Source organism: Hyla sarda, chromosome 1, assembly GCF_029499605.1.
Source record: "Hyla sarda isolate aHylSar1 chromosome 1, aHylSar1.hap1, whole genome shotgun sequence".
Classification (NCBI taxonomy): Eukaryota; Metazoa; Chordata; class Amphibia; order Anura; family Hylidae; genus Hyla; species Hyla sarda.
The window spans coordinates 343,780,516-343,795,019 of NC_079189.1; the positions used below are offsets into that span (position 1 = coordinate 343,780,516).

The 14,504-nt window shown below is 43.6% G+C and overlaps 1 protein-coding gene across 6 annotated transcripts in view; it reads right to left on the reverse strand.

Moving 5' to 3' along the window:
• C9orf72 (C9orf72-SMCR8 complex subunit) overlaps positions 1 to 12,589 on the reverse strand; it is a 42,271-nt gene extending 29,682 nt beyond the window's left edge. Inside the window, exons 1-3 of one of the 6 annotated variants that reach the window (XM_056520929.1) lie at positions 12,448 to 12,589; positions 1,257 to 1,733; positions 154 to 249 (exon numbers count right to left, since the gene is read on the reverse strand). In XM_056520929.1, the coding sequence (XP_056376904.1) occupies positions 154 to 249; positions 1,257 to 1,700 (540 nt within the window). In that variant the 5' untranslated portion in view covers positions 1,701 to 1,733; positions 12,448 to 12,589. The other 5 variants (XM_056520920.1, XM_056520937.1, XM_056520952.1 and 2 more) reach the window with 5 other exon arrangements.
• Positions 12,590 to 14,504: the final 1,915 nt, after the last annotated feature.

Genomic DNA, 14,504 nt, shown 5'->3' on the forward strand with positions numbered 1-14,504 from the left:
ACGACAGACAAACCAGAGGGCGGCAAAGAGCTATATTCTCCGGCGCTTCTTAAGGAATGACAAATGAACGAGGTGACACAAGAATACATTATTAATGAGCTGACAGATGGATTTGGAGACTTTCTCCAGAAGGATCCAAGTTTAAAGGCTTACATCTATTTCTTCAGGAACACCATGTGACTTCATAGATGACAGCAGCTCCATAATGGGGATAACTTCTCCAGTCAGCATGGAAATGATGCTCTGGCCCTGTATAAAGAGAGAGCAAAGGGGTTGGGGAGTGACAGTGTTAGTGACACAGAATGCAAAAAAAAAAAAAAAAGACGTTTTTTTTTTAAACTGGTTTAGTGCCAAAAAAAAGCAGCTGAATATTTCTACTCTATGTAAAAGGAAGGATTCAAAATTAGATTTAATTGGCATTTATCTGTTATTTTGATGATGAAAAGAGTTGTTAAAATAACTACATAATGTTATATGGAGACACATAATAGTGTTAAAATATTTCTTTGGGGTACGTTCAGAAAAGCGGATCCAATTCCACAGCGTATTTTCCGCTGCAGATCCGCCGCCTCACATATGCCTGCTCAAAGCTGCAATATGCCACTACGAGCAGACACACTGCTGCGATGTGCGAGTCACTGTGTATGCCTTGTGTACTCGCACACATTGCTGCTGCTCCCCCTGCTCCCTGAGCAAGGCCGAGAGCAGCCACGATGTGCGAGTATATATTGCACATGCGTGCGGCAACTCGCACATCACAGTGTGTCTGCAGTTGAATATTGCCGCGCCGATAAGGCATATCTGAGGCACTCTGTAGTGGTCCTTCAGCAGCGGATCTGTAGAGTAAAATAAGCTGTGGATCCGTTTGTCTGGACGTACCCTAAGGCAGTTTAAAGTTTGTTGAGACCTGGGCAATAGCCACATAGTAACATTTACTAATCCCCTATCCTGCAGATAAGGTATAAGATATTTTTACTGGACAACCCCTTTAAAGGACATCTATGACTCATAATTTTTCCTAGGAACCAAAATTAGATGCTGGAGCGTATTTTTTGTAATCTTTTATTTTATGATAATGATAAGTTTTCATTTTAGTTGTTAGATGATTAAAAGGTCTGCCATGTGTGAATATACTGTAAAGGTCCATTCAAATCATTCACATTGTGCCAAATACTTACTCCCAATTTCTGTCATGCATCTTTCTATTTGTTTAACATAGCACATGTAGCCACACATCCGGAAATTCATGGACTTACTTTGTGCATCCATATGCGCCCCTTCCTGATGATGTGTGTAAGACGGGCCACACAGACCCTGTGTAGAGGCAGGTAGAAGCATAGTTCACTTTGTGGCAGAATGATAGAGAGCCCGTAAGTACTCCGATCACCATTCCAGTTTCCATCAAAAATAAGAGACACAATGATCACTCCCTTTTCTGCAAGTACAAAGAATTTCACATCAATTGCCCCACTTTCTGCATTCCTCAAGATCTCGCCATTTAACGTGTGATTTGCCAGAAATGTAACCTCTCCATCGCTCAGCACAACTTCATCTGTTTTTGGGGCCCAGATATGCCTCACTCGAGGTCCTAAAATGTTGTCCCAATAAGCAAAGGTAGCAGCTAAAATGGGCGAGTAACCATCAATACTTATCAGAGTCTTGGCTACGGCGGGAGATGGTGGAGGACAAAGGGCTGCCATTTTTCATTTCAGTGGTAGACCTTTAACCATTACCTGAGGAAAGAAAACACACAATGGGTATTTATTACACATTGGCCCCCATTAAAAAGGAGTACTCTGGTGCAGACTACTCCTGCTCCATCCTGCCCGGGCTGCAAAAAAATGAAAATAAACCATCTCTCACCTTCCTGGGTTCCCGCGGAGCCCACTACAGCTGATCAGTCCTCCAGTCCATCTTCTTCATACTTCCGTGTGAACGAAGCATCACATGGCGCTCAGCCTATCGCCAGCCGCCGTGATGTTCTGCCTCGGCCCATTATAGACTGAGCACCATGTGACGCTTCGTTCACACGGAAGTAAGAAGAAGATGGACCGGAGGACTGATCAGCTGTAGTGGCGCTCCGTGGGAACCCAGGAAGGTGAGTGATGGTTTATATTCAAATTTTTTTTTGCAGCCCGGGCAGGACGGAGCTGGAGTAGTCCGCACCAGAGTACTCCTTTAAAGGGGCATTCCAGGAATAAACTTTTTTTTATATATCAACTGGCTCCAGAAAGTTAAACAGATTTGTAAATAACTTCTATTAAAAAATCTTAATCCTTTCAGCACTTATGAGCTTCTGAAGTTTAGGTTGTTCTTTTCTGTCTAAGTTCTCTCTGATGACACGTGTCTCGGGAAACGCCCAGTTTAGAAGAGGTTTGCTATGGGGATTTGCTGAGACAGGTGTCATCAGAGAGCACTTAGACAGAAAAGAACAAACTTAATCCTTTCAGTACTTATGAACTTCTGAAGTTAAGATTTTTTTAATAGAAGTAATTTACAAATCTGTTTAACTTTCTGGAGCCAGTTGATATATATATAAAAGTTTTTTCCTGGATAACCCCTTTAATCAATCAGACTGAAGCAAAAACTGGAGAGATGTCTCATAACAATCACAGCTCAGCTTTCTATTTTGAACAAGACCTGGCAAAATGAAAGCGAAGATGTGATTGGTTAGGCTAGGTTCACACCTAATTCAAATTTAGTGGTAAACTTCAGCAACCAAGGAGAATGGGATGACAGCATATCCCACAGCTTGCTTCTGTTACACTCATTATTTTAAATGCAGTCTAAGGATACATTCACATGTGTTGTATCTGCTGTGGATTTTCTTCTACTGATCTGCATAAAATCTGCAGAAGATATGGTACAGTGGGGATCAAAAGTTTGGGCACCCCAGGTAAAAATTTGCATGTAGAAGCCAAGGAAAGATGGAAAAATCTCCAAAAGGCATCAAATTACAGATTAGACATTCTTATAATATGTCAACAAAAGTTAGATTTTATTTCCATCATTTACACTTTCAAAATAACAGAAAACAAAAAAATTGCGTCTGCAGAGTTAATATCTTGTACTGCCCCATTTGGCAAGTATCACAGCTTGTAAACGCTTTTTGTAGCCAGCCAAGAGTCTTTCAATTCTTGTTTGAGGTATCTTTGCCCATTCTTCCTTACAAAAGTCTTTCAGTTCTTTGAGATTTCTGGGCTGTCTGTCACACACTGCTCTTTTAAGGTCTATCCATACATTTTCAATTATGTTGAGGTCAGGAGATTGTGAAGGCCATGGCAAAACCTTCAGTTTGCGCCTCTTGATGTAATCCGCGTGGATTTCGAGGTGTATTTAGGATCATTATCCATTTGTAGAAGCCATCCTCTCTTTAACTTCAGCTTTTTCACAGATGGCATCAAGTTAGCATCCAAAACTTGCTGAAATTTTATTGAATCCATTTTCCTTCTACTCATGAGATGTTCCCTGTGCCACTTGCTGCAATACAACCCCAAAGCATGATTGATCCACCCCCATGCTTAACAGTTGGACAGATGTTCTTTTCATTAAATCCTGTTCCCCTTCTTCTCCAAACGTACCTTTGCTCATTCCTGCCAAAAAGTTCAATTTTAACCTCATCGGCCCACAGAACTTGTTTCCAAAATGCATCAGGCTTGTCTATATGTTCAATTGCAAAGATGAAACGCTGATTTTTGTGGTGAGGACGTAGAAGAGGTTTTCTTCTGAAAGACCATATTTGTACAAGTATCTCTTTATAGTGGAATAGTGTACCACAACTCCAGTGTCTGCCAGATCTTTCTGGAGGGATTGTGCAGTCAAACGTGGGTTCTGAATAGTTTTTCTCACAATCCTGCAAGCTGTTCTGTCTGATATTTTTCTTGGTCTTCCAGATCTTGCTTTAACTTCCACTGTTCCTGATGACTGCCATTTCTTAATTACATTCCGAACAAAGGATATTGACATCTGAAAATGTTTTGCTATCTTCTTATAGCCTTCTCCAGCTTTGTGAGCGTCAACTATTTTCAGTTTCAGATTTCTAGACAACTGCTTAGAAGAACCCATGGTGCTGATTGTTGGGGCAAGGTCAGATGAGTCTGGGCATTTAAAACCTTTGAGATGGACATCACCTGGTCTTTCCAGATGATGATTGAGAACAATCCATGACACTGCTTTGCAAAGAGGGTAGTGCATGCTATAAATTCTGCACGGTGCCCAAACTTTTGCAGACACAATTTTTTTATTTTCCGTTATTTTGAAAGTTTAAATGATGGAAATAAAATCTAACTTTTGTTGACATATTATAAGAATGTCTAATCTGTAATTTGATGCCTTTTGGAAATTTTTTTCATCTTTCCTTGGCTTCATTATGCACATTAAAGGGGTACTCCGGTGAAAAACTTTTTTTTTTTTTTTTTATTTTTTTTTTTTAAATCAACTGGTGCCAGGAAGTTAAAACAGATTTGTAAATTACTTCTATTAAAAAAAAATCTTAATCCTTCCTGTACTTATTAGCTGCTGAATACTACAGCGGAAATGCTTTTCTTTTTGAAACACAGAGCTGTCTGCTGACATCATGAGCACAGTACTCTCTGCTGACATCTCTGTCAATTTTAGGAATTGTCTAGAGTAAAAGGAAATCCCCATAGCAAACATATGCTGTTCTGGGCAGTTCCTAAAATGGACAGAGATGTCAGCAGAGAGCACTGTGCTCATGATGTCAGCAGACAGCTCTGTGTTTCAAAAATAAAAGAATTTAAAATAAAAGAAAAATAAAAGAAAGCGCTGCTGCGGGGATCCGATCATTCATAACGCCGCACGGAGGTCCCCTCTCCTTCCTCCGTGCGGCTCCCGGCGTCTCCTGCTCTGGTCTGTGATCGAGCAGACCAGAACAGAAGAGCACCGAAAACACTGATCTTTTCTATGTCCTATACATAGAACAGATCAGTATTAGCAATCATGGTATTGCTATGAATAGTCCCCTATGGGGACTATTCAAGTGTAAAAAAAAAAGTAAAAAAATGTAAAAGTAAAAAAAAAGTGAAAAATCCCCTCCCCCAATAAAAAAGTAAAACGTCCGTTTTTTCCTATTTTACCCCCAAAAAGCGTAAAAAACATTTTTATAGGCATATTTGGTATCGCCGCGTGCGTAAATGTCCGAACTATTAAAATAAAATGTCAATGATCCCGTACGGTGAACGGCGTGAACGAAAAAAAAAATAAAAAAGTCCAAAATTCCTACTTTTTTTATACATTTTATTAAAAAAAATTATAAAAAATGTATTAAAAGTTTTTTATATGCAAATGTGGTATCAAAAAAAGTACAGATCATGGCGCAAAAAATGAGCCCCATACCGACACTTATACGGAAAAATAAAAAAGTTAGAGGTCATCAAAATAAAGGGATTATAAACGTACTAATTTGGTTAAAAAGTTTGTGATTTTTTAAAGTATATAATAATGGGTATCATTTTAATCGTATTGACCCTCAGAATAAAGAACACATGTAATTTTTTCCATAAATTGTACGGCGTGAAAACAAAACCTTCCAAAATTTGCAAAATTGCGTTTTTCGTTTTAATTTCCCCACAAAAATAGTGTTTTATGGTTGCGCCATACATTTTATGATATAATGAGTGATGTCATTACAAAGGACAACTGGTCGCGCAAAAAACAAGCCCTCATACTAGTCTGTGGATGAAAATATAAAAGAGTTATGATTTTTAGAAGGCGAGGAGGAAAAAATGAAAACGTAAAAATTAAATTGTCTGAGTCCTTAAGGCCAAAATGGGCTGAGTCCTTAAGGGGTTAAACAAATCAGAGTACCCCTTTAATACAAATTTGTACATGGGGTGCCCAAACTTTTGATCCCCACTATATGTGTGCATGTATTCTTAGAGAGACTATGTTTATATTTGTGAGTGTACACTTTTTTTGTGGGATCCAACAATGTGGTTACCCAGCGGTACCACACACGCTATACAATCAATGTCTACTCCTGCACTCATCTGTTGGCAACAACTCCCAGTTGTAAACTTCAAAACATCCTGAGAACTGTATACTTCCTAAAATCTTGTAAGCTGCAGGGGCTTCCGCTATGGTGAACAGAGCTTCCAGATTAAACAATTTGACACCGGATTGTAGCATCTTGTGTCAATAAAGAAACCAGCATCAACTTGTTTCAGCAGTACAATATAAGGGCGCATGTACACTTTGTAATGTCTGCCCAGAGAAATTCCGGGATAGAAATTTTGATCACAGAAGAGCTGCCTGGTACATTTGGCACAAGGTCTGCTTGGACATGCCCTGTCACCATTTGAAATTCTGACACATAAATTCAGCAGTGTACGCAGTGCAGCAGAATCCCATTAAAACAATGAGAGGCTGCTGCACTGGAATTCTTGAAGTGTCAACGTACCCTTAGCCATTCCCACATGCTGCTTAAATAAAGAACAAAAAAATTATAAAAATGGAGATGAAAGCAGAACATGTCGTAGATTTTAGAAACCCATAGCACCCTATTTCTTCTGAAATCTGCACTGAAAATCCATGAAATACTTCTCTATTACAATTGAACAACTCATCAGAATTCATCACTAAGTCAACGTGAGTCCATCGGGTGCTGCTGGCACTTATCATGCAGTGTATCTGCAGAGCGTTGTGGCTTTTATTATACACTGCTCAAAAAAATAACTTAAACACAATGTAACTCCAAGTCAATGACACTTCTGTGAAATCACACTGTCCACTCAGGAAGCAACACTGATTGACAATCAATTTCACATGCTGTTGTGCAAATGGAACAGACAACAGGTGGAACTTATAGGCAATTAGCAAGACAGGAGTGGTTCTGCAGGTGGTAACCACAGACCACTTATCAGTTCCTATGATTCCTGGAGCTACCAGGAGACAGGCCAGTACATCAGGAGATGTGGAAGAAGCCATAGGAGGGCAACAACCCAGCAGCAGGACTGCTACCTCCGCCTTTGTGCAAGGAGGAGCAGGAGGAGCACTGCTAGAGCCCTGCAAAATGACCTCCAGCAGGCCACAAATGTGCATGTGTCCACTCAAACAGTCAGAAACAGACTCCATGAGGGTGGTATGAGGGCCCGATGTCCACAGGTGGGGGTTGTGCTTACAGTCCAACACCATGCAGGATGTTTGGCATTTGCCAGAGAACACCAAGATTGGCAAATTCCCCACTGGCGCCCTGTGCTCTTCACAGATGAAAGTAGGTTCAGTAGCTGGTGCGGATGGCTCTGGGTTCCTCCTAATGCAAAACAATGCTAGACCTCATGTGGCTGGAGTATGTCAGCAGTTCCTGCAAGAGGAAGGCATTGATGTTATGGACTGGCCGGCCCATTCCCCAGACCTGAATCCGTTTGAGCACATCTGGGACATCATGTCTCGCTCCATCCACCACATTGCACCACAGGCTGTCCAGGAGTTGGCGAATGCTTTAGTCCAGGTCTGGGAGGACATCCCTGAGGAGACTATCCGCCACCTCATCAGGAGCATGCCCAGGCGTGGTAGGGAGGTCCTACGGGCACGTGGAGGCCACACACACTACTGAGCCTCATTTTGACTTGTTTTAAGGACATTACATCAAAGTTGGATCAGCCTGTAGGGTGGTTTTTCACTTTAATTTTGAGTGTGACTCCATATCCAGACCTCCATGGGTTGATAAATTTGATTTCCATTGATCATTTTTGTGTGATTTTGTTGTCAGCACATTCAACTATGTGAGGCTAAGTTTCCACTTGTTTTTTTCTCTGGCAGTTTTTGGATATCTGCCACTGCAGTTTTAGAGCCAAAGCCAGAAATGTATTCAAAAGGAATAGGACATATAAAGGAAGAACTTACACTTCTCCTCCCTTATGGATCCACTTCTGACTTTGGCTCAAAAACTGCAGTGGCAGATATCCAAAAACTGCCAGAAAAAAAAAAAAAGTGGAAACTTAGCCTAAAGAGGAAAGTATTTCATGCGATTAGTTCATTCCTTCAGATCTAGGATGTGTCATCTTAGTGTTCCCTTAAATTTTTTGAGCAGTGTAAATAGATGCCACTATGTAGCTGTGAACAGAGCTTAAAATTCTGCCTGATCATTAAAACCCTAAATTAGATTAATATTAAACAGTTTGGACCCACTGCAGAGATTGTGGGGATCTAACCAGTCGACCCAGGCAATCAGACATTTATCCCCTTAACAACATATCATGTAAACATGGCCCCTCACCCTGACACTAGACTTTTTTTATTCTTTTTTTAAACTAAAAAAAAAAAAAAAAACTCTGCTGCTCTGGAAGCTCAGTTCCCCCTGTGCACTGTCGGGGGCCTTTGTCCAGTACAAGCCACAGCTCCAAGTCCTATCAGCTGGGGCAGGGAGATTGCCACTTTAAAGGGGTAGTCCAAGTCCTATCAGCTGGGGCAGGGAGATTGCCACTTTAAAGGGGTAGTCCAAGTCCTATCAGCTGGGGCAGGGAGATTGCCACTTTAAAGGGGTACTCCGTTGCAATTTTTTTTTTAAATCAACTGGTGCCAGAAAAATAAACAGATTTGTAAATTACTTCTATAAAAAAAATCTTAATCCTTTCAGTACTTATTAGCTGCTGACTACTACAGAGGAAATGGTTTTCTTTTTGGAACACAGAGCTCTCTGCTGACATCTCTGTCCATTTTAGGAACTGTCCAGAGCAGCATATGTTTGCTATAGGGATTTTCTTCTACTCTGGAAAGTTCTTAAAGGAAATCTGTCATCAGAATCACCCGCACTAAACCTGTTACACAGGCTTGTAGTGCGGGTGATCCTGATTAAAACGCTCCTTACCTGGTTAAAAATGGTTCAGTGGTTCTTAAGATATCTATATTTTTAGTTTTCTGTTATTCCCTGGCTTGGGACTCAGTGGGAGGTGTTAACATCTGGGACTCGGCCACACGTCATTCTAGCTGGGCGGAGCTGCCGCCCGGCTCATGAATATTCATGAACTTATCCTCGTAGTCTAACACCTTTTTCTAGGTCTGGTGGGGAGGGCCGCGAGGATTAGTTCATGAATATTCATAAGCCGGGCGGCAGCTCCGCCCAGCTAGAATGACGTGTGGCCGAGTCCCAGATGATAACACCCCCCCACTGAGTCCCAAGCCAGGGAATAACAGAAAACTAAAAATATAGATATCTTAAGAACCACTGAACCGTTTTTAACCAGGTAAGGAGCGTTTTAATCAGGATCACCCGCACTACAAGCCTGTGTAACAGGTTTAGTGCGGGTGATTCTGATGACAGATTTCCTTTAAAATGGACAGAGATGTTAGCAGAGAGCACTGTGCTCGTGATGTCAGCAGAGAGCTCTGTATTCCAAAAAGAAAAGTATTTCCTCTGTAGTATTCAGCAGCTAATAAGTACTGAAAGGATTAAGATTTTTTTTATAGAAGTAATTTACAAATCTGTTTACATTTTTGGCACCAGTTGATAAAAAAATAAATAAAAAAAAGTTTGCCAACGGAGTACCCCTTTAAGAGCATCGTGCCCCTGCCTGTCCTCAGAGCCGCCCAGAGAGAAAGAAGAGACGCTGACCTGCTGAAACCCCCTGTCATGTGTAAGCTGTGTATCTAATCCTCCCCCATGTGTGGTCTGCTGAGCTGTGTATCTAATCCTATAATGTGTGAAACTGTCTACTGTGCTTTGTATCTAATACTGTACTGTTATGTATGATACTATCTGCTTAACTAGTGTATCTTATTCTACCATGTATGATACTATCTACTGAGCTGTGTATCTAAACCCACTATGTCTTACTGTTTGCTGAGCCTGGGTATCTAATACTATCATGGATGATCTGTCTGCTGAGGTGCTGTATCTAATCCTTCCATGAGTAATACTGTCTGTTGTGTCACTGTATCTAATCTTATCATGTGCGAATCTGTCTACTAAGCTACTATATCCAATCCTATGATGTGTTATACTTTCTGCTCCCCTGTGCATCTAATCCTAGCCATTGAGAGATATAGGCCACAATAAGGGGGCCCTGAGGGTAGAGGTGAGAGGGTTCTGGAGAAGGAGGAAGCAGAGGGGTCTGAAGGAGGATCTAGGGGGATAGTGGGGTCTGGAGGAGTACTTGTGGGGGGCACAGTCTGGCAGAGTTATAATTATTATTGTGTAATATAGAGGATGAGGATCTTCTGACAAAGTGAGGAACCAATGATGTCCGGGCATCAAACTCTGCAGAAAATCATATAGCTGGAAGAAGAAACGGCATCTGGATCACATGAAGAAGAAAAGGAAAGACAACAGAGGACGACACTGATATCATTATGTGTTCTGTCTTTCCCACCAGAGTTGTAGTCACTTGTAAGTTCTGTAGTGATGATTGGTGACACTGTACCCCAATCTGTGGCTCTCAAGGCTACAACTCCCATCATAACTGAGGCTGCATAGGTCAGAATGATAGGAGATGGGTTACTGGGTTGGCACAATCCTTTCTAGTGGACACTTACGTTGTGAGGGGCTCTTGTATGGCACTATTATGCGTGCAGTGCTGTTATATCCTGCTGGCACAGCGTGCAGCACTGTTATATCCTGCTGGCACAGCGTGCAGCACTGTTATATCCTGCTGGCACAGCGTGCAGCACTGTTATATCCTGCTGGCACAGCGTGCAGCACTGTTATATCCTGCTGGCACTGTGTGCAGCACTGTTATATCCTGCTGGCACTGTGTGCAGCGCTGTTATATCCTGCTGGCACAGCGTGCAGCGCTGTTATATCCTGCTGGCACAGCGTGCAGCACTGTTATATCCTGCTGGCACAGCGTGCAGCACTGTTATACCCTGCTGGCACAGCGTGCAGCACTGTTATATCCTGCTGGCACTGTGTGCAGCACTGTTATATCCTGCTGGCACTGTGTGCAGCGCTGTTATATCCTGCTGGCACTGTGTGCAGCACTGTTATATCCTGCTGGCACTGTGTGCAGCACTGTTATATCCTGCTGGCACTGTGTGCAGCGCTGTTATATCCTGCTGGCACTGTGTGCAGCGCTGTTATATCCTGCTGGCACTGTGTGCAGCACTGTTATATCCTGCTGGCACTGTGTGCAGCGCTGTTATATCCTGCTGGCACTGTGTGCAGCGCTGTTATATCCTGCTGGCACTGTGTGCAGCGCTGTTATATCCTGCTGGCACTGTGTGCAGCGCTGTTATATCCTGCTGGCACTGTGTGCAGCACTGTTATATCCTGCTGGCACTGTGTGCAGCGCTGTTATATCCTGCTGGCACTGTGTGCAGCACTGTTATATCCTGCTGGTACTGTGTGCAGCACTGTTATATCCTGCTGGTACTGTGTGCAGCGCTGTTATATCCTGCTGGCACTGTGTGCAGCACTGTTATATCCTGCTGGCACTGTGTGCAGCACTGTTATATCCTGCTGGCACTGTGTGCAGCACTGTTATATCCTGCTGGCACTGTGTGCAGCGCTGTTATATCCTGCTGGCACTGTGTGCAGCGCTGTTATATCCTGCTGGCACTGTGTGCAGCGCTGTTATATCCTGCTGGCACTGTGTGCAGCGCTGTTATATCCTGCTGGCACTGTGTGCAGCGCTGTTATATCCTGCTGGCACTGTGTGCAGCGCTGTTATATCCTGCTGGCACTGTGTGCAGCGCTGTTATATCCTGCTGGCACTGTGTGTAGCACTGTTCATACTCTGTCAGCATATAAAGTATGTAGCATTTTACAATGGCCCCCAGTGTGCCCCCCCCCCCTAATATATAAGCTGGAGACGCCACTGACTATCTCACACCCCCTCAGCGGATACACCCCACATAAACACTACATTGAGCCAGCTTTATCTCAGGCCACAGGATCTGCTTGTTGATCGGATATAACATCTACCACACAGATATATCTAACCACAGACACGATAAGAGTCTCAGCACACAGAGCACAGGCACCACACGTCTGACCCACAGCTCTTCCAGGGACCATGTATGTAACGGCACAGGTGACACTGGCACCATATCTCTATAAAGCCTGGCACCCGGGGAAACCCTTCTCAACCGGAAGTTGCCTCACGTGATATTATTTATATTGAACAGTAAGCGCTTCTCTGCTAACAGCCAATCACCTTGCTCTGCGCATTCCACCAATTGCAGCGCGGCTCTTACCGGAGCGGGATACTTGGCAAGAGAGAAGGGTGCCCATTGGCTTGTTCATTCGATGATGTCATCTGTTACCGGCGTGTTATTTTGCAGGGAAGCTTATTTTCAGTTAAAGTGCGCTGTTGGAACGTTCCTCTCTGCTCCCCGTCACTGTCATCCCCCCGGTCAGTGAAGCTGGAGCTTGTGGTACTCCTCAAGCATATTACATTCAAAGAGGTCCAGCCCTCTATTATCAGGCTACAAGCTACATCCCTTGGCTGGAATTTCTTATTGGTTTTACCCCATCTGCAGCGCTTACCTCACCTGACAGCTGCTTGAAAGACCTTTCCAACCATTTGTCTATGGTCCAGTTGTTCTCCAGTTATTGCTGCCCGAAGGAGTGAGCAGCTATGTCATCCAGACTACATTTCCCATGATTTCCCTCACCTACTTCCTGTAAGCTGCTGCCCTCCCCCTGTCCAATAGAAGAGCACGCTGCTGCTGTGTGCGCACGCTACATTCTAGCTATGGAACCACACTGCTTACAATCTGCAAGAAGTAACAGCATCTCACAATGAGGAGAACACTAACCTGCCCATATATCAATGTTGTCCAACAGGGGTGCCTCCAGCTGGTTCAACACTACAACTCCCAGCATGCCCTGACTGCCTTATGCTTTCAGGGCATGCTGGGAGTTGCAGGGGTGCCTCCAGCTGTTTACAGACTATATCTCCCAGCATGCACTTACAGCCTCTTGCTGTCCGGGAATGCTGGGAGTTGCAGTGATGCCCCCAGCTGTTCCAAGCTTACAACTCCCAGCATGCCATGACTGCTTTTTGCTGTCTGGGCATTCTGGAAATTGCAGGGGTGCCTCCAGCTGGTTCAACACTACAACTCCCAGCATGCCCTGACTGCCTTATGCTTTCAGGGCATGCTGGGAGTTGCAGGGGTGCCTCCAGCTGTTTACAGACTATATCTCCCAGCATGCACTTACAGCCTCTTGCTGTCCGGGAATGCTGGGAGTTGCAGTGATGCCCCCAGCTGTTCCAAGCTTACAACTCCCAGCATGCCATGACTGCTTTTTGCTGTCTGGGCATTCTGGAAATTGCAGGGGTGCCTCCAGCTGGTTCAAGACTACAACTCCCAGCATGCCCTGACTGCCTTATGCTGTCCTGGCCTGCTGGGAGTTGGAGACAATTGGAGTCATACATATCTCTATATTTTTCTAAGTATATCCTTCAAACCCCTCTATCTTCCGTCAGACAATCCTACTAACCCCTCTTTCCTATTATACACCCCTTTGTCCTCCTCCTCTGACAGACCTCTCTGTCATCCGACATACCCGTCCATAATACTATACTTTCAAGGCTCAAGTCCTGCAGGAATGCATGGGAAGTTCATTAAAGGGGTACTCCGGCGCTAAGTCATCAAAGGATAGGGGATAAGATGCCAGATCGCTGGGGGGGTCCCGCCGCTGGGGACCCCCGTGATCTTCCACACCACACCCCGCTAGAATCAGCCCCCGGAGCGTGCTTGCATTGAGGGGGCGGAGCGTGACGTCACACGGGGCGGAGCCGTGATCGCCAGTAATCAGACCCGGAGCGAGCACGCTCCGGGGGCTGATTCTAACGGGGTGCGGCGTGGAAGATCACGGGGGTCCCCTGCGGGACCACCCGCGATCTGGCATCTTATCCCCTATCCTTTGGATAGGGGATAAGATGTCTTAGCGCCAGAGTACTCCTTTAACCCCTTAAGGACCCAGCCATTTTACACCTTAGGACCCGGCCATTTTTTGCACATCTGACCACTGTCACTTTAAACATTAATAACTCTGGAATGTTTTTAGTTATCAATCTGATTCCGAGATTGTTTTTTCGTGACATATTCTACTTTAACATAGTGGTAAAATTTTGTGGTAACTTGCATCCTTTCTTGGTGAAAAATCCCAAAATTTGATGAAAAAATTTTAAATTTAGCATTTTTCTAACTTTATGTTTGCATCATAAAATTGATGAGTTTTTACTTTTGGAAGACACCAAAGGGCTTGAAAGTTCAGCAGCAATTTTCCAATTTTTCACAAAATTTCCAAACTCACTATTTTTCAGGGACCAGTTCAGGTTTGAAGTGGATTTGAAGGGCCTTCATATTAGAAATACCCCACAAATGACCCCATTATAAAAACTGCACCCCCCAAAGTATTCAAAATGACATTCAGTCAGTGTTTTAACCCTTTTGGTGTTTCACAGGAATAGCAGCAAAGTGAAGGAGAAAATTCACTATCTTCATTTTTTACACTCGCATCTTCTTGTAGACCCTCAAGGGGTAAAAGGAGAAAATGTATACTTATATTTGTAGCCCAATTGCTCTCGAGTAAGCACATA